Genomic DNA, 21,539 nt, shown 5'->3' on the forward strand with positions numbered 1-21,539 from the left:
TATTTCTCCTCTTTTTTTGTTCTTCAATTTCTTATAATAAATTTGCAATCAAATAAATTGCGATCAACTAATACATTTTTTTTACTACATTTCATTGATTGATTTTGACAGTACGAACAATCATATCTAAATTTGATTTAGAATTTCCATCATTTTTATTCAGTGGCCTGGATTGTATTGTGATATGAAACAAGACCGTTAAAGCAATAACGTCCCAAATATAATTTTGAATTTTCATCATTTTCATATGGTGGCTTGGATTGTATTGTGATATGAAACAAAGAGAAGAAGAGTATGCATATATGTATTATTAGCCTCTTATTTTATTTAGCTCCATCTTATTATAATTTTAATAATATATATAAATATGACATAAAATTTGATGAGGACAAATTTACGTTGCCTAGGCTCTGAGTTTCAAGCTATAGAATAAAAACGAAATTGACCCAATGTGTCAATTAACGCAAATTATTGTGTGCATACCATGCGACGGGTTTACCCGACCCATATAGAGATCCAACCCGGCCCGCACTCTTCCCCACCCTGAACTTTAATTTTCGGTGCACTCTCTTTTCTCTCTCTTTTTTCCTTTTCTCCCTCAAACGGTCAAACCTTTCTCTTTTCCTCTCTCCCCTCGACTCCTTCCACGCCGCCATGTCCACCTGCACTTCTACCGCTTTTTCCGTCTGCCGCCGCCTATCCCCACACCCTCCCTTCTATCTCTCGCCGTCTCTCCAAGAAACCGTGGTACCATTGAATCCCGATCTGAGGTAGAGAAGGTCAGCCTCGCCCCCACTCCAACGATTAATTGCGATCTGAGGTAGAGTTTGGCATGAGGTGCCTATTCTTGTTATTGTGAGTATGCTGCTTTCTTTTGACGCCATTGTATGCAAAGTGATTGCTTGCAATAGAGAGCTATTTAATGCTATAAAAGAACACAAGTTGATTAGGCCAACTTTTGCAGCTGGTTCGCGTGCAAGCAGTTCTGGCCAATTTTTAGTGGGGACTGTGGTTTTACTTTTGAGTTAGGAGAGGAGTTGTTATATATGTGTTTAGATATTTAATTGTGATATATATGATGTATACTTAGCTTAAACAAGAATGTGAAAATGACGAATTTTGTATTAATGTACAGAGGGAGTCGGATCATTTTGCTCAATTTGTTAACTTTTTCTCATGATTTTTGTTGAATTGGAGCATGGTTGTTTCCTGCTTCTGTGGCAGTTTGAATTCTTGTTTACATACTCTTGGTTTGCTCTGTTTATTATGGGTTTGATTGTTTTTCGACTTCTTTGATAAAGTAATCATTGATACCAACAAATGTAATGTTTTTGAATAATTACATTTATTTAGAATAATGTTTATTTTAATTTATAAGAACATTTACTTTTAATTATTTGCTCAATTAATTATTTTTGTAAATAAAAGTAATTATTATTGTTAACAAAAGTAATTATTATTACAATGAAATGTAATATTTCTAAATTATTACATTTATTCACGATAATTGTTACTTTTATTTTTGAAAATTTATATTTTTAATCATTTAATCAAATAATTGTTATTGTAAGAAAAAGTAATTGTTGATATGTATAAAAGTAATGTTATTTTTATTTGTTAGTACTTGTAATTTTGTATATTTGGTCAAGTAATCATTGTCGTAATAAAAAGTAACTATTGATATGATGAAAAGTTATGTTTCATAAACGTTACATTTCGTCATTGCAATAATAGTTTTTTATTATAATAATAACTATTTTGAATAATCTAGAAATCAATACTAGAATAAAGAAAAAAATAATAATCAAATAATTATTCAAGTAATCATTGAATTATTCAAGTAATCATTGTGGTAACAAAAAGTAATTATATTTCTTCATTGCAATAATAGTTTTTTATTATAATAATAACCATTTTGAATAATCTAGAAATCAATACTAGAATAAAGAAAAAAATAATAATCAAATAATTATTCAAGTAATCATTGTGGTAAGAAAAAATAATTATTGATATGATGAAATATAATGTTTTTAAATTATTGCACTTGTTCGCGATAATTGTTATTTTTATTTATAAGAGCAAATGTATATCTTATATTTATTAAAAGTAAATATTCCTATAAGGGTTGAAGATAAAGTGTTTAGGGTTTAGAGTTTAAAAAATATAATAGTTTGTATTGAATGCAGGTAAATACTTATATTAACATAAGTATACATTTGTTAGCCTTATACTTATTAAACGTAAATATTCCTATTAGGGTTTAGTGTTCAAGGTAATGTTCAAGGTTTAATGTTTAGAAAATATAATAGTTTATATTGAATTAAGTTAAATATTTATATTAACATAAGTGTATATTTGTGCGAACAAATGTATATCTTAGGTTTATTAAAAGTAAATATTCCTATTAGGGTTCATGATTTAGTGTTCAAGGTTTAACGTTCAGGGTTTAGTCATGTTGAGGGTTTAGGGTTTAGAAAATATAAGTAGTACTTTATATTGAATGAAAGTAAATACTTATATTAACATATGTACACATTTGTGCTAACAAATATATATTTTATACTACTTATTAAAAGTAAATATTGTCTTATTAAAAAGTAATTATGCATACGAAGAAAAAATAACTATTGTCTTAATAATAAATATACATTTGTGCTAACAAAAGTAACTATTGTCAAAATTATTATTTTTACACACGAAAATTAATAATTTTAATTATTTAGTTAAGTAATTATAGTTGTAAGAAAAAATAATCATTGATGTGAATAAAGATAATATTAAAAAAATTAAAAAGTGTTTAAAATAAAAAATTAAGCAAAAAAATAGAAGAAAATAAGTAAGCTAACAAAAAGAAAAGAAAAAAAAAAGCGAAAATTAAAAAAGACAAAAAAGTTGGAAAAAAAAACTGGAAAAAAGTTGGTTATTAAAAGTAAATATTGTCTTATTAAAAAGTAATTATGCATACGAAGAAAAAATAACTACTGTCTTAATAATAAATATACATTTGTGCTAACAAAAGTAACTATTGTCAAAATTATTATTTTTACACACGAAAATTAATAATTTTAATTATTTAGTTAAGTAATTATAGTTATAAGAAAAAATAATCATTGATGTGAATAAAGATAATATTAAAAAAATTAAAAAGTGTTTAAAATAAAAAATTAAGCAAAAAAGTAGAAGAAAATAAGTAAGCTAACAAAAAGAAAAGAAAAAAAAAGCGAAAATTAAAAAAGACAAAAAAGTTGGGAAAAAAAACTGGAAAAAAGTTGGAAAAAATCGAAAAAGTAAGAAAATGGGAAAAGGGGGTTTCGAATTATTGACATTTTGGATAGGGGGCGCATTTCAAGTCATCAACCACTACACCAAAGACTAGTTTTGAATTTATTAACGAAATTTGAAATATAAATCTTTGATGCGGGTCGGGTTGGATTCGACCCGTCGCATCCTATGCGACCGCCGCACAGAAGACTAACTCGTCAATTAATAGGTCGGAAGCAGCAATGATATCTTCCCAGCTCTGATTGTGCGGGATTTGGTGTTATCTTAAAACTATCGCATATCCGATAAAATAGGAGATCGGCTTGATGAAGTAAATTGTGGGGGATTTGATGTTATCTTAAAGCATATCCGATAAAATAGGAGATCGGCTTGATGAAGTAAATTGTGGGGGATTTGATGTTATCTTAAAGCATATCCGATAAAATAGGAGATCGGCTTACAGAAGAAAATCGACTCAGTTCTAGTTCTATTGAAATAGAAGCAAAGTCCTATTTCTACTAAGATTCTTAATGATTTTGGTCTATAAATACATGTATATTCTCATTGTAATCGACACATTACATATAAGCTATTTGTGATTTACCTAGCAATATACAAAGTCTTAAAGTTTCAACCATATTCACATCTTTCTCATATTTTTTTAGTGTTGTTATTTTTTAGCATAGCAAAATTATATTACAATGTACAAAACTTTATATAATAATAATAATAATAATAATAATAATAATAATAATAATAATAATAATAATAATAATAATAATAATAATAATAATAATAATAATAATAATAATAATAATATCACACGTCCAGATCTACGTGTGTACGCTTTCTCATTATTTTCTTTCCCGATCTCTTATTTTCACCCACAAATTAATTTAATTGAGAAATTTTTAATTTATTTTTTCAAAATAAAAAAGATCTAATTATTTTATTGTATTGTCCACATTATAATTATTTTTTTGTAATTTTTTATTAAAAAATAAAAATGCAAAAAATTATATAAAATAAGGACAATATAAACAATACAATAAAATAATTAAATTTTATTTTTATTTAAAAAGTAAATTAAATAAATTATTTTTTTTTCAATTGAACTAGTTTGTGTGGTGGCCACAAATGTAATTGCATAAATTTATTGTATTTTCAAACTATGTTGGTAGTCTAGTCATCCCCACGATCCTAATATACTTTGGGATCCACACCCACACGCACACTTATAATAAGTTCAATCTCTCAATTTTATTCCAAAAGTGAAGCATATAATTATATCTTTTTGGAAGTAGAAAAAGAATATTGTATCTATGATGCTTACTAGTGAATTATTGCAACGAAAAACTGAAACACATGCATTACTTTAAAGTGATGACCTAATTGAATTTCAAGAATGTTGGAAATAAAACAAAAAGTTAGAAGCATGAATAGACAAACACCAACTAATATATATAAATACATTATACCTCTCTCTAAAATTGCAGGTCCGAATACACAATTAAGCATGGAGTTGGGCAATATAGAAAAGATGGAATCCCAAAACCATTCCCACCCACAAAACAACGGTGCTACTTTCATCACAACTTGCTTCAATGGCCTCAATGCTCTAACAGGTATGTATATATATATATATATATATATATATTTGAATTAAAATGATTTGTAGGGTTTGAAATTTGATAGTAGTATTTTGTTGTTGTAGGGATTGGACTATTATCGATACCATATGCAGTATCACAGGGAGGGTGGCTTTCTCTGACAACACTTGTTGGAATAGCCATTATCTGTTTCTACACAGCTTTGCTTCTGAAAAAATGCATGGATTCAAACCCTTTGATCAAAAGCTACCCGGACATAGGGGAGCATGCATTCGGGAAGAAAGGGAGAGCTGTAATATCGGTGTTCATGTACGTGGAGCTATTCCTGCTGGCAGTGGAGTTCCTGATCTTGGAAGGAGACAACTTGCAGAAGCTGTTCCCTCACACAGAGGTGGGGGTGTGGGGGAAGACGATCGGGGGAAAGTCGTTGTTCATCATCCTTACGGCGCTTGTGATGCTGCCCACCACGTGGCTCAGAGATCTGTCTCTGCTTGCATATGTCTCCGCAGCTGGGATTCTGGCGTCTCTCATTCTGCTTGCCACAGTGTTTTGGATTGGAGCGTTTGAGAAAGTGGGGTTTCATGAAAAGGGGATTCTTTGGAGGTATAGTGGAATGCCAACTGCTGTCAGCTTCTTCACATTCTGTTACTGTGGTCATGCAGTTTTCCCCACTATCTGCACTTCAATGAAAGATAAATCCCAATTTCCTAAGGTGCTCATCCATCTCTTCTTTTTGTGCCTACTACTAACATATATTTGAACTTACAAAATTTGTTTTACGAATTTTGTTTTTCAGGTATTGTTGGTGTGCTTTGTTTTGAGTAGTATAAGCTATGGATCGATGGCGGTGTTGGGATACCTAATGTATGGAGAAAATTTGATGTCACAAGTGACTCTGAATCTGCCCTTACAAAACATAAGCTCAAAAATCGCAATCTACACCACCCTTATCAATCCCATTACCAAATACGCTATCATTATATCTCCAATCGCTACGGCTCTTGAAGAAAAGCTTATAGTAAATAATAATAGGAGATTAAGCATATTAATCAGAACGATTTTAGTGGTGAGCAGTGTTGTGATTGCACTAATTGTGCCCTTTTTCGGATATGTGATGGCGTTTATTGGGGCATTTCTGAGCGTTAGTGCGTCAATATTGTTTCCTTGCCTTTGCTATCTGAAGATCAACAAAGCATCTCGACAGTTAGGCTTCGAGCTTATGTTTCTTTTCATCATTCTTATCTTTGGAATTTTTGTTGCCGTCACGGGTACTTTTGTTTCTGTTAGGGACATCGTCCAACATGTTGCTACCAAATAATATAATATTCATTATTTGTTTATATATCATAAATATTAATTTGCACGTAAATATAAACTTTTTCTTACGTACCGGTATGTAAAGTCTTATAACACCAACTATTGATTGTTGTATGAAATACGATTGTAACCAAAACATGCACATGTCTTATACACAAGTAATGCATTTTTATATACAATAACGCATATTTGAGATAGGGGTATATACCAATTTTGTTAAAACTTAAAAAGTATATAATTTATATTCATTTATGACTTTTTTACTCTTTCTGTCGAGCATTAATGTATTTTGCACCAATGCTCGACTCGCAATCGACAAATATCTAGCATTTAGTGCAATTTCTAAGATAATGCTCGATTGCTCGACTCACAATGGTTGAGCATGTCGAGTATTGATGTATTTACCACTAATGTTCGATTCACAAAGGTTGATCATGTTGAACATTAATGTATTTACCACAAATATACTAATGCTCAATATACTCGACTTGCAATGGTCGAGCATGTCGAACATTAGTACATTTACCACTAAGGTTCGACTTGCATTGGTCCAGCATGTTTCACGGTTCAGCAAAATTTGAATTTTAAGTAAGGACAATTTTATCATTTTAAGTTCAAAATAAATAATTTTTATAATATATATATATATATATATATATATATATATATATATTATTTTTTAAAACGGATAACAGCAATCACCAACCCTTTCAAATATTACATGCATTTGATATATTATAATAAGCAAACTCATGTATTTGAATGCATGGTGCACCCACTTTAATTCAATTAATTTTGATTTTGATTATGATTATTGTATTCTAATAGGGATTAATAAATCTTGATTAAAGGTTAATGAATTCTAATTGAAATTAATAAATTCTAATTAAATATTAATAAATCGTAATTAAAGTTTAATAAATTCTAATTGACTTCAAAAAACACTAACCAAAAATTAATTATAAGACAATACATTTTTAAAAAAAAATTATATACAAGTAAAAGCGAATGAAAAATGTTGCTGCGTTATCATGTGGCGCACCAAAATTGTGATGAGTGACACAGGGCTGCAAACTCTTCACCTTCGTCTTCGTCTCCGTCTCCGTCTTTGTCTCAACCTCAAGTCTTCGTCTTCGTCTTTGTCTTCTTCTCAGTCGGGCCAACATTTGTATGGACCACGAGAGAGTAGGGATAGAAATAACATCTAACCACGACTTGACTCAAAACCCACACCCATCAACACTCTCAAGTCAAGCAACACTTCATTCTTATCTTTGGAATTTTTGTTGCCGTCACGGGTACTTTTGTTTCTGTTAGGGACATCGTCCAACATGTTGCTACCAAATAATATAATATTCATTATTTCTTTATATATCATATAAATTTTTTCTTACGTACCGGACCCGGTATGTAAAGTCTTGTAACACCAACTATTGATTGTTGTATGAAATACGATTGTAACCAAAAGATGCACATGTCTTATACACAAGGATAATGCATTTTTATATACAATAACGCATATTTGAGATAGGGGTATATACCCATTTTGTTAAAACTTAAAAAGTACATAAATTATATTCATTTAGGACTTTTTTACTCCTGTCGAGCATTAATGTATTTTGCTTCGATGCTCGACTCGCAATCGACAAATATCTAGCATTAATGCAATTTCTAATTAAGATTTGCTCGATTGCTCGACTCACAATGGTTGAGCATGTCAAGTATTGATGTATTTACCACTAATGTTCGATTCACAGAGGTTGATCATGTCGAACATTAATGTATTTACCACAAATACACTAATGATCAATATACTCGACTTGCAATGGTCGAACATTAGTACATTTACCACTAAGGTTCGACTTACATTGGTCGAGCATGTTTCACGATTCAGCAAAATTTGAATTTTAAGTAAGGACAATTTTATCATTTTAAGTTCAAAATAAACAATTTTTATAATTTTTTATAGTATATATATATATATATATATATATATATATATATATATTTAAATGAATAAAAGCAATTACCAACCCTTTCAAATATTACATGCATTTGATATATTATAATAAGCAAACTCATGTATTTGAATGCATGGTGCACCCACTTTAATTCAATTTTTAATTATGATTATTGAATTCTAATAGGGATTAATAAATATTGATTAAAGGTTAATGAATTCTAATTGAAATTAATAAATTCTAATTAAATATTAATAAATCGTAATTAAAGTTTAATAAATTCTAATTGACTTTAAAAAACACTAACCAAAAATTAATTATAAGACAATACCTATCGTTACAACTTTTCATTATTTGTGACCTACAAAAAAATTCAGCGATTGAAAGTTGACGTGTTTCGGCGGATTTTCACATTGCTAATATACATGGCATATTTTAGATGAGATGGTCATACTGCTGGAAATAAATAAATAAAAAGAATATTATTTTTAGGACGGATGGAGTATTATTTAGAGTTAATTATAGTTTATAGCCTGAACTTTCAACAAATTTTAATTTATATAGCTCCAAATTCAATTTATTTTTTGTATGGCCTGATCTTTGAGAAATTATTTAATTATAACCATAATTGAACAAAAATTATGTTAGTTGTCTATTCTCTATCGTAATTACAGCTAAAATGATGATCAATTGTCACAAAACTAGAGCTTAGTGTATTTTACACGATAAGAGATTTTCAAAGGTAGGTAGCACATCTTCATAGGACCATCGGTGTATTAGGAATTTCGTTTGAAAGTTAGTGTAATGATGCCAACTTGCAGACGCGATTTCGACTTCACTGGTGGTCTGATAACGATGGCCTACCTATATATTGTTGAAAATCTCCTTTAGTGTAGAATACATTATTAGGATATGATTTCGTGGCAATCAGTCACCGTTTCATGTGTAATTTTATTTTAAAAAAAGAGCTACTGTCACAATTTTGATGTGGTTGTAGTTATAATTAAACAATGTTTTCAAAGTTAAAGACTATGCATTGAAATTTATTGAAATTTAAGGTTATAAATTAACCCTTTATTTATAATTAATACTCCAAATTGTAATTAACAAAAACTTGATTAAAGTCGCAGACGCAAGAGTTTTGGAGTGGTCCATTTATATTGAACAATTGCCTTTTGTTTATGACATAATGCAACTCATGTTTGGTGCGGTTGTGTGTGCGTATGTAAAATAGTTATCACGCACCCATAAAAGTGACATGAATATATTTTATATATAATACGCATTCATAAAAGTGACATGAATGTATTTCCTCAAAAAAAAAGTGACATGAATGTATTTATATATATACATGTTTTCATAGTATGATGTTTGGCATATATAGCGGCACTTATAAATTTATAAGGTGATGGCCAGTTCGAAGCTCTATAATTGCTACTTATTTTCTTCATTTAGTTTTTTGGATTTTATTTTTTCACGTCGTTTCTTCGGCTTGGTTTTAGGCGCACACTTTTTTTCCTTTTTAAAATTTTTCTCGCTGAATTTTCTTTAAGTGGGATTTTAATGAGTTCCGGTCTTTAATCTGCTTTCTAGTGCAATTTTAAGTAGTTTTTAGGTTTTTTTTCTTTAATAAAATGTATTTTAATAAGAGTATGATGTTGATTTCGTTTTTGTGATATGTAGGCTTTCCAAGCACTTTAGTTTGTTTGGTTTGTTCATATGATGTTGCATAATGCTCTGCCAACAACATTTTGGATAGGAAAATTTCTAACGTTATCCCGATTACAACCTAACTTTACTATGATTAGTGGAGTTTTATATGAAATTGGTGTTTCATGCGTGTGATGCGTCGATTTATTTTCTAAATGACTAAAAAGATGAACATATGTAAATGTTCTGCAGCATGTGAGATGCACGGATTTAACAACTTCAGAAAATGCATTGTTTCAAAAATAAGTGCTAGCTAATTAAAAGTATTTCTAAAATTCCAATGAAAATATCAATTTAATTATAAAGAATATAAATATATTAAATTTGGTCTAAAGATATAGATAAAATTGATTGTTGACTACGTTACACCTGCTAAATATACAAGATGATTATAGTTCATAAGAAATGCCATTTTAATAAACTGAAAATAAGTCAGTTAATAGTCGAAATCTCGAATCAAACATACGAATTTGATGACTACTACCTTCCTTTTATATGAATTCATTGTGACAGTTCAGTAATAAAAAAGAAAAACATTTATGTCGGTTTCACTCTTTTAGTAGAATATACACAAGTTCTTTTTTCCTTTTCTTTTTGAAATCAAAAGAAAATAAATTAAGAGCAAATAAATGATGAGACGGCTAACCACAGAAAGAAGAGGTAATAATTAAGCTAATGAATTTTTCTCAAAAAGGAACATGTTTGAAATTGAAAAAATTATTAGCTAGGCTCTCCATAATTTGTCTGCAACTCTTATTTAATGACCATCCGAGCTCCGAATAATCGAACTTTATAGAGGAAAGGGCCTAAGAGCACTTCCAGCAGATCACCTAAAGTAGTGGTGCATTTGAGGTATCGGAGCACACGTTTACATGTTGTCCAGTGTAAAGTAGTGGGATTGTGCAAGAACTGGCTCAGTTTGTTGACAGCAAACGCGATATCAGGCCGATTGTGAGTGAGGTACTGGAGAGCGCCGATAGTACTTCGGTAGAGAGATGGATCAGAGAAAGGCAAACCATCATTTTTGGAGAGCTTGGTGGCTGGAGTCATTGGTGTTGAGCATGGATGACAAAGCTCCATTTTTGTTTTCTTCAATAGCTCATTCAAGTACTTTATTTGATATAGAGAATAGGTAGATTGGGCCTTTGTTACTTCGATGCCCAGAAAGTAATGAACTTCACCGAGTGAGGTAAGAGCAAATTGTTGATGAAGAAGAGCAATGATTTCCAAAACTTTAGTGTTGCTATCACCTGTGATTAGTATGTCATCAACATATATCAAAATAAGAATGCGAGCACCATTATTATTTTTGTAAAACAAGGAGAAGTCAGACACAGAGCGGTGAAATCCAAGAGAGTATAAGCAGCTGCGCAACTTGTCATACCACGCCCTTGGGCCGTGCCTTAGCCCATAGAGAGACTTCTACAATTTGAAAACATACTCGGGGTGAGCTGAATCTGCAAAACCAAGAGGTTGCGACATATATATGTTATCCTCTAGATCTCCATTCAAAAATACGTTGTTAACATCGATTTGGTGGATTGACCATCCACGAGAAGAAGCTAAGGCAAAGACAAGACGAATGGTGGAAGACTTTATCGCTGGACTGAAAACTTCAAGAAAATCCACACCTGCTAATTGTTCAAATCCACGGGCTACTAAACGAGCTTTGAGCTTGTCCAAATCACCATTTGATAGAGTTTTAACTCGGAAGGCCCATTTATTGTTGATAATTTTGTATAACGGCGAAGGAGGCACAAGAATCCATGTACCTTTATTATTTAATGCCTCAAGCTCTTTGGTCATGGAATCACACCATTCTGGGCGGGCCAGAGCATCATCAATAGAAGTGGGAAGAGAAGGAAGTTTGTTGCCAGAGACCGAGGCAGCAGATGGAACATGCTGCACAATATACACCTCATTGTTTTGAATGGCAAAGCATCCCGATATATCAGTAGAACCTGCAGAAGAAGACTATTGCACATGATAACTCTTACGCTTGAATATCCCTTGTTTGGATCTGGTAATCATGGTGTGAGAGTTAGAGGGTGGTGGTGGTGGTGGAGGTGGTGATGAAGGTGTTAGTATTGGAGATGGAGTTGGGGATGGTGACTGCACAGGAGAGGATAGAGTGGGAGCAGGTGAGTGATGAGGAGTAATTGAGGAAGATGATGATGACGAGGGAGATGAGGAAGATGAGTGAGGAATTTCATCTGGTAAAGGCAGTATGGGTAGAGGGTTTTGAGCATAGGGAGTGGGAGTAGAGAGAGGAGATGAAGAGAAGATAGAAGCATATGGAAATTCAGACTCATTAAAGTGGACCGTGTCTGCTATTTAGATACGTTTGGAAGAAGTAAGACATTTATACCCTTTGTGACACTCACTATACCCAAGAAATATACACTTGGAAGAGCGGTACTACAGCTTATGTTGGTTGTAGGGTTTAAGATAGGGAAAACACGCATACCCAAAGACCTTAAGCCACTTACAGTTAGGTATAGTGTGAAACAAGGCTTGAAATGGTGATATATCTTTGAGTGATGGGGTGGGCAGCCGATTGATGAGGTAGGTGGCAGCCTGAATTTTTCGACCGTTTCTCACATTTTTCATTTTTTTTAATTGTTGTTACAGTTTGAAAAAAACGGCTAGTGGGGGTTATATATATATTTTTTTAATTTTCCTTTCTACCTCTATAAATACCCCCATTTGTCTCCACCAATTTTCATATTCTCTCATTCTTCTCAAGTTATATATTTTTCTTCAATTTTTTGGCAATGGATCGTGAGTTCGACGATTACCTAGAGCAATGCGGCAGAGGTTCGTGTGTGCCTACTACTCAACCAATGATGGGGTTTGCTCCATTTTCTCAAGCATCGGAGAATCATGTAGTTTAGTATTTTTAAATTATGTTATTTTTTAAGTAATTTAAATTATGTAATTTTTAGTTTTAATATAATGTTTAATTTATTTTCAATGAAAATTAAATATTTTAGCAAAAAAGTGTTGAAATTGAAATTTTGATGGAAATGACATTTTAACACCAAGGTAAGAACTTTGCATTGGAAGGGGAGGTGCTTAAGGTGAGGACCACCATTTAAGACCCAAATTAAGCACCTCCCATTGGAGATGCTCTCAGCAAGAGATTAGGTTCTTGAGGCTGGGTAGTTGTTACTTGTTGCTTCATCTCCTCTTTACATTTTGTGAACTCTGAGACTATTAGTTCTGAATCATAAATCATGGTCTTTAATTGAGTATTCATTATTATTGTGTCCTAATTTTGTTTCATTGCTTTCTCTGTTTACATTCTTAAATTATTGATTTGTTAGCGGTCAATAACGTGGATTGAACATTTAATTTCACATATTTCCCTCTGTTTCTTTTCTGTATTCACATATTTCGTTTCTACTGTGTCCAACTCATAGTGATCATTTTTCAATGAACATCTGTGGTGGATCTTTTAATCATCTGTTCCTTATATGATTAAGATTGAAGCAGGTCTTCTGAAATAACTTGTGCTTACTTGACATTTCTCCTCTGTGTACCAAATTATAGATTCGAAGGTGGTTTATATATGTATTTTCTAATTTCCTTGATTTCCACTCTGTTTTCTTGCAGACGCTTGGTATAGGGCATGAATTTTCTTCTTTTATATGGCTTTGTGGTCCAATAACAGGCCTCATGGTATGTGTTAACTACATCTATTTCCATTTAATTTCCACCTTTATTTCTAAATGTCTTGATGCAGACAAGAAGCGTTTTTGCAAGTTGTCCATTGATCTTATTGAGTTGAACTAGCAAATGCACTGTTTTTCAACTTGTCTGCAAACATCTGACTAGTTGAGTATTGTAGCTTGGTCTCATCAATAATTGAAAAATAATTTGGTGTAGTGTAGTGACATAGGAGATGTGCTAATAGCTTGTTATATTTAGTCTTCTGTTAGAAAATTGAGCTACAGTTTTCCTGGACAGGTTCAACCATGTGTTGGCATATGGAGCGATAAATGCTCTTCCAAGTATGGTAGACGGAGGCCATTTATTTTAGTTGGATCACTGATGATCTCTGTTGCCGTACGTATCTCATGAATCCCATTGTTTAGTTTAGGCTATTTATCATACTACTAACTACCTTGTCTACTGTAGGTTGTAATAATTGGGTATTCCGCAGACATTGGTTACATGTTAGGGGATACAAAAGAGCATTGCAGGTTTTTGAGTTCTCAAACCTAGCCTTCTATTTTCTCTTTATCATAACTCCAAAGAAAATGAGGATAAACTACTCATGAAAAAATGCAGCACGTTTAAAGGTACTCGCACCAGGGCAGCTTTCATCTTTGTAATTGGATTTTGGATGCTAGACCTTGCGAACAACACTGTGCAGGTGATTGTCTGAATGTATTGCATATGGATATGACGGATTTCCTACTACTCTTTTGGTGAATAAACCCAAAAATAATTGTTTTTATTGTATGCAGGGTCCTGCTTGAGCTCTCCTGGCTGATTTATCAGGTGATGGTCTCCCTGTGCTTGCATGCCATTAATAGAAAAGGGAGGCTTATTTTTTTACCACAAAATTAATTTGGATAAATTGGAACTAGAATAAGTTATGTCGTCTCAGTTAATACAATATAGTATTTGAGAGTAGTTACAGGTTACATCTTTCAGTGCCATGCACTAAATGGTAATTATCTCATATATGTATCACTGTAACTTCAAATTCATTGATCATTTTCTGAACTTTGAATATCAGCATTTGAAGAATTAATAACTGCAACTGAACTGCATTCTACTTTTTTATCTTCTTTGTTTCCATCAAATCATTATTCTGCTCACTGCCACTTTAGTGGATATAGCTTCTTATTTTCTGGTCTTCCTCATTAGTGTGCTCCATATTTGCATCAAGTGATCAACTTCAATTTCCAAGTATAAAGAACATCAATAATCCCATTGAATAGTCAAGCACAGGAAGCTAGAAATTCGCAACAACAGGCCAATATGCTAAATTCTATAACTGCTTTTGTTTTTCTTATTGAATTCTCACCACCACAACATCCACTATGTAGATATGTTCTGAAGAAAGAAAGGGAAAAGAGTATCCTTTTGATTTTTATCAAATCATTGAGTCATTCATAAATATTTTCCTGTAAACATATCGTCCAATTACATGCTCTCTCTGCTTGTGTAACCATGAAATGTCTTCATCCTTTTGTAGGTCCAGATCAGAGAAATTCGGCGAATGCCATATTTTGCTCCTGGATGGCTGTTGGAAACATTCTAGGATTCTCTGCTGGTTCTAGCGGAAACTGGCACAGGTGATGTTTCATAAAAGTGTTTCTTATGCTTTTGGATGCTATTTTCTAGCCAGGATTACCCTTACAATCATAAGATGGTAGAGTCAGCAAATGTGACATGGTATCTGATTGGCAAGTGCCATGTTGCAGCATTATGCTTCCATCACACAGTCCTTAATTTGTGAGCTAGTCTTTTACTGATTGGATTCAATCTTGTATTTGTGAGCAGATGGTTTCCTTTCTTGACAAGCAGAGCTTGTTGTGAACCATGTGCAAATCTCAAAGCAGCATTTTTGGTTGCAGTGGTGAGTAGTTGAGGGATTAGGAGTGCAGGCTTTCCTTATGATGTTGTGAATTGACTTGAGTTGTGATGACCCTGAAATCATTGGGCTATTTGATCAACCTGGGTTTTAGAAATATAAGAGAATTTATGCGCAGTTCACATTTTGGATATCCTTCTATCAGTTTCTGTAATTGAAATTAGAATTCTCGGATTTACATCACATTTGGAATTCCAGCATGACTAGGGTTTATGGTTGTAGGGCCATATATAAGAAATACAAGAGAATTTATGCGCAGTTCACATTTTGTATATCCTTCTATCAGTTTCTGTAATTGAAATTAGAATTCTCGGATTTACATCACATTTGGAATTCCAGCATGACTAGGGTTTATGGTTGTAGGGCCATATATGAGCAAATTTTCGCAATGTTTTTCTTATTATTAGCTTGTTAAATACAAGACCATATGTCTAGATACAACTCAGTCTGATTACTGGTTAGAATTATTCTTTAGATGAACTTTGTAACTGTGCCCAATTTATATGAAGTAGTACTAAGGAATTCAAACATGCCTATGAGCTGTAAATTCAGCTATTCTTTCTTCGGCTGTATGCACATCTAAAGTCGAAGTTTCTGCAGGTCTTCCTTACTCTTTGTACGCTTGTGACACTCTACTTTGCAAAAGAAGTACCATTGACACATATACAACACCATTTATCAGATTCTGCTCCTCTCTTGGATGATCATCAGATAAATGGATCCGACCTTTCAAAATCAAGAGTTGATTCAGAATCCAATCACCATACGTTAGAAAATAAGTCTGAGAAGCATTACACGACCGGTGATGGTGGAGAACAAAAAGATCAGAATAACAATGAGGATACTTTCAGTGACAGCCCTGGGGCAGTTTTGGTGAATCTGCTAACCAGCTTACGTCATTTGCCTCCAGCGATGCACTCAGTGCTGGTCGTCATGGCTTTGACTTGGGTACGTGCTCTTTTCAGTCTTCTAGAATCGCCTTGTTTAAAGTCACTTGTAACTTATTCTAATTTTCGCCATGTATTCCAATAGTTGTCTTGGTTTCCCTTTTTTCTCTTTGACACTGATTGGATGGGGAGAGAAGTTTTCCATGGTGACCCAAGAGGAGAGCTTGATGACGTTGAAGCTTATAATCAAGGTGTCAGAGAAGGTGCATTTGGTTTGCTATTGAATTCTGTAAGAACTCAAATCAAGCACCAGTAGACCATTTTTAGGACTTTGTAGAGATCCTAGCAGCAAGAATAGTACTTCATATCTAGTCGGTTGATACATACTTGTGTTACTATTATGAGGCTCTGTATTTAATCGCTTTCCCTTTTCTTTGCACGCCGCAGGTTGTTCTGGGCATCTGCTCCTTCTTTATCGATCCAATGTGTTAGTGGCTTGGAGCTAGAGTAGTCTGGGCTATTAGCAATTTTATTGTGTTTGTGTGCATGGCTGGCACTGCACTTATTAGCTTGGTATCTCTGAGACAATATTCTGATGGAGTTCAGCATGTCATAGGTGCCAATGAAACTACTAAGATTGCATCTTTGGTTGTTTTTGCAATTCTTGGTATTCCTCTTGCTGTAAGTGTTCAGAGACAACTTTTAATCATTTTTTTGCTAGAGAGAATGGGTTCTAAATTACTCATCTCCATTTCAAAAGACATGATGGCAGCCCCAGTTTCCCATTGATGTGTTTAACTTTTGTTGTAGATCACTTATAGTGTACCCTTTTCTGTCACGGCCGAGTTGACTGCTGATTCAGGAGGTGGACAAGGTATTTGCACCATTTACATTTCTTATCTTGTGGGGAATAATACAGAGATATACTCATGTTGCTTATATCTGTCATCCTTATAATTGGTGCTTGAACAGGCAATTGGATTAAAGATATTTTGCTAATCCTAAATCAAACCAAAACTTCTACTTATATATATATTCAAATTAAAGATATCTATATCTATATCTTAGCTAAGTCCGCATTGAATTAAAGATATTTTGCTTGATGGAGCAGTTAGTGACTTATTAAAAAGAATTGCAAACCATAACATAAACTAAAATACTCACGAGATGCAGACACCACATCATAAATCATAAAATATTACATATATATGCCCAAACTTTGCCCGACAATTTCTACAACAAATGAACGTCTTTTCCGCTGTGTTGGGCTTCAACATTTTTATATCAAGATTTTTAAAATGAAGGATATCAGAAAGTTCAGATATGTAGTTTACTAATTATAGCAGCGCTACAAAGATAAGATTGCATCTTCTTTTTCTTTTTTTTAAATGTCAATACTAGACAAAGAATGTAACAGTGTAATGAAACCACAACAGCCAGCAAGTGTGCTAAATGTAGATTTGCAAAGAATGTGTCATCACTAGACAAAGAAATCGCATATATACTATAATCACCAAATGTAACATTTACTCTAAATTTTTACATTATTAACATTTACGTGAGCATGCGCATTTATAATTTACTAAAACTAAAATTTAAAAAAAATATATTAGAGACTAAATTTATCTTCTAGTATGAATGATCTAACAATTGGACCACCACACTAAAAGGGACCTTTCCCCTAACAATACTTAAAGAGGCAACCTATTTCTTTTCTTGTGTACATCTATATTATTGTGGTTCTATATTAGACAGTTTCTGGTCAAATCGCCATCATATTCAGGTATCCATATTAGACAGTCTACTATTTGAGGCTGCTGCATTATTGAGCATCTTTCTGTTTTTTATTGAATGTATGTTTATGCCTCTGCTTCTGTACCTTGAGAATCTCGTGTCCTTCACATTCCCCAGTTGAGGCAGATATCTGTCAATTCTTGGTTTTATGTGCTAAATACAAATTAAAAATCCGTAGGTAAAATATGAGATCGGCTTACAGAAGAAAATCGACTCAGTTCTAGTCTATTGAAATAGAAGCAAAGTCCTATTTCTACTAAGATTCTTAATGATTTTGGTCTATAAATACATGTATATTCTCATTGTAATCGACACATTACATATAAACTATTTGTGATTTACCTAGCAATATACAAAGTCTTAATTATTCACATCTTTCTCATATTTTTTTTAGTGTTGTTATTTTTTAGCATAGCAAAATTATATTACAATGTACAAAACTTTAATAATAATAATAATAATAATAATAATAATAATAATAATAATAATAATAATAATAATAATAATAATATCACATGTCCAGAGATCTACGTGTGTACGCTTTCTCATTATTTTCTTTCATGATCTCTTATTTTCACCCACAAATTAATTTAATTGAGAAATTTTTAATTTATTTTTTAAAATAAAAAAGATCTAATTATTTTATTGTATTGTCCACATTATAATTATTTTTTTGTAATTTTTTATTAAAAAAATAAAATTGCAAAAAAAAAATAAAAAAATAAGGACAATATAAAGAATACAATAAAATAATTAAATTTTATTTTTATTAAAAAAGTAAATTAAATAAATTAATTCTTTTTTCAATTGAACTAGTTTGTGTGGTGGCCACAAATGTAATTGCATAAATTTATTGTATTTTCAAACTATGTTGGTAGTCTAGAGTACTCTAGTCATCCCCACGATCCTAATTTACTTTGGGATCCACACCCACACGCACACTATATAAGTTCAATCTCTCAATTTTATTCCAAAAGTGAAACATATAATTATATCTTTTTGGAAGTAGAAAAAGAATATTGCATCTATGATGCTTACTAGTGAATTATTGCAACGACAAACTCATGAAACACGTGCATATATTACTTTAAAGTGACCTAATCAAATTTCAAGAATATAAATACATTACACCTCTTTCTAAAATTGCAGGTCCGAATACACAATTAAGCATGGAGTTGGGCAATATAGAAAAGTTGGAATCCCAAAACCATTCCCACCCACAAAACAATGGTGCTACTTTCATCACAACTTGCTTCAATGGCCTCAATGCTCTAACAGGTATGTATATATATATATATATATATATATATATATATTTGAATTAAAATGATTTGTAGGGTTTGAAATTTGATAGTAGTATTTTGTTGTTGTAGGGATTGGACTATTATCGATACCATATGCAGTATCACAGGGAGGGTGGCTTTCTCTGACAACACTTGTTGGGATAGCTATCATCTGTTTCTACACAGCTTTACTTCTGAAAAAATGCATGGATTCAAACCCTTTGATCAAAAGCTACCCGGACATAGGGGAGCATGCATTCGGGAAGAAAGGGAGAGCTGTAATATCGGTGTTCATGTATGTGGAGCTATTCCTGCTGGCAGTGGAGTTCCTGATCTTGGAAGGAGACAACTTGCAGAAGCTGTTCCCTCACACAGAGGTGGGGGTGTGGGGGAAGACGATCGGGGGGAAGCCGTTGTTCATCATCCTCACGGCGCTTGTGATGCTGCCTACCACGTGGCTCAGAGATCTGTCTCTGCTTGCATATGTCTCCGCAGCTGGGATTCTGGCGTCTCTCATTCTGCTTGCCACAGTGTTTTGGATTGGAGCGTTTGAGAAAGTGGGGTTTGATGAAAAGGGGATTCTTTGGAGGTATAGTGGAATGCCAACTGCTGTCAGCTTCTTCACATTCTGTTATTGTGGTCATGCAGTTTTCCCCACTATCTGCACTTCAATGAAAGATAAATCCCAATTTCCTAAGGTACTCATCCATCTCTTCTTTTTGTGCCTACTACTAAGTACTAACATATATTTGAACTTACAAAATTTGTTTTACGAATTTTGTTTTTCAGGTATTGTTGGTGTGCTTTGTTTTGAGTAGTATAAGCTATGGATCGATGGCGGTGTTGGGATACCTAATGTATGGAGAAAATTTGATGTCACAAGTGACTCTGAATCTGCCCTTACAAAACATAAGCTCAAAAATCGCAATCTACACCACCCTTATCAATCTCATTGCCAAATACGCTATCATTATATATCCAATCGCTACGGCTCTTGAAGAAAAGCTTATAGTAAATAATAATAGGAGATTAAGCTTCTTAATCAGAACGATTTTAGTGGTGAGCAGTGTTGTGATTGCACTAATTGTGCCCTTTTTCGGATATGTGATGGCGTTTATTGGGGCATTTCTGAGCGTTAGTGCGTCAATATTGTTTCCTTGCGCAAGGAAACAATATTGACGCACTAACGCTCAGAAATGCCCCAATAAACGCCATCACATATCCGAAAAAGGGCACAATTAGTGCAATCACAACACTGCTCACCACTAAAATCGTTCTGATTAAGAAGCTTAATCTCGTCGTGCTATTGTTATTATTGTTTACTATAAGCTTTTCTTCAAGAGCCGTAGCGATTGGAGATATAATGATAGCGTATTTGGTAATGGGATTGATAAGGGTGGTGTAGATTGCGATTTTTGAGCTTATGTTTTGTAAGGGCAGATTCAGAGTCACTTGTGACATCAAATTTTCTCCATACATTAGGCTTCGAGCTTTGCTATCTGAAGATCAAGGCATGCCTTTGCTATCTGAAGATCAACAAAGCATCTCGACAGTTAGGCTTCGAGCTTATGTTTCTTTTCATCATTCTTATCTTTGGAATTTTTGTTGCCGTCACGGGTACTTTTGTTTCTGTTAGGGACATCGTCCAACATGTTGCTACCAAATAATATAATATTCATTATTTCTTTATATATCATAAATATTAATTTGCAAGTAAATATAAACTTTTTCTTACGTACCGGTATGTAAAGTCTTATAACACAAACTATTGATTGTTGTATGAAATACGATTGTAACCAAAACATGCACATGTCTTATACACAAGTATAATCCATTTTTATATACAATAACGCATATTTGAGATAGGGGCGGGTATATACCCATTTTGTTAAAACTTAAAAAGTATATAAATTATATTCATTTAGGACTTTTTTACTCTTTCTATCGAGCATTAATGTATTTTGCACCGATGCTCGACTCGCAATCGACAAATATCTACCATTAGTGCAATTTCTAAGATAATGCTCGATTGCTCGACTCACAATGGTTGAGCATGTCGAGTATTGATGTATTTACCACTAATGTTCGATTCACAGAGGTTGATCATG

At 32.8% G+C, this 21,539-nt stretch overlaps 1 protein-coding gene, 1 long non-coding RNA gene and 1 pseudogene across 2 annotated transcripts; all 3 read left to right on the plus strand.

The window, feature by feature from the left end:
• The first annotated feature begins 360 nt into the window (after positions 1-360).
• On the plus strand, positions 361-1,216 carry LOC130995841 (uncharacterized). The gene is made up of 2 exons (XR_009092291.1): positions 361-855; positions 965-1,216. It is a non-coding gene; the product is annotated as an uncharacterized LOC130995841 (long non-coding RNA).
• A 3,510-nt stretch (positions 1,217-4,726) lies between these two features.
• On the plus strand, positions 4,727-6,240 carry LOC130995801 (amino acid transporter AVT1I-like). Its single transcript, XM_057921230.1, has 3 exons — positions 4,727-4,886; positions 4,976-5,583; positions 5,668-6,240. The coding sequence occupies exons 1-3, from the start codon at positions 4,778-4,780 to the stop codon at positions 6,187-6,189; spliced, it is 1,239 nt and encodes a 412-aa protein (XP_057777213.1). The 5' UTR covers positions 4,727-4,777; the 3' UTR covers positions 6,190-6,240.
• A 6,816-nt stretch (positions 6,241-13,056) lies between these two features.
• On the plus strand, positions 13,057-21,181 carry LOC130995832 (uncharacterized; annotated as a pseudogene).
• The last annotated feature ends 358 nt before the right edge of the window (positions 21,182-21,539 follow it).

This window comes from Salvia miltiorrhiza, chromosome 7, assembly GCF_028751815.1.
Source record: "Salvia miltiorrhiza cultivar Shanhuang (shh) chromosome 7, IMPLAD_Smil_shh, whole genome shotgun sequence".
NCBI classification, from domain to species: domain Eukaryota; kingdom Viridiplantae; phylum Streptophyta; class Magnoliopsida; order Lamiales; family Lamiaceae; genus Salvia; species Salvia miltiorrhiza.

What these genes read in the sequence shown, in the direction of transcription:
- LOC130995801 (XM_057921230.1), top strand. Translation starts at nt 4,778, where the DNA reads ATGGAGTTGGGCAATATAGAAAAGATGGAATCCCAAAACCATTCCCAC. An exon ending in TGGCCTCAATGCTCTAACAG is followed by an intron (nt 4,887 to 4,975) that starts GTATGTATATAT and finishes TTGTTGTTGTAG; the next exon opens with GGATTGGACTATTATCGATA. An exon ending in ATAAATCCCAATTTCCTAAG is followed by an intron (nt 5,584 to 5,667) that starts GTGCTCATCCAT and finishes TTTGTTTTTCAG; the next exon opens with GTATTGTTGGTGTGCTTTGT.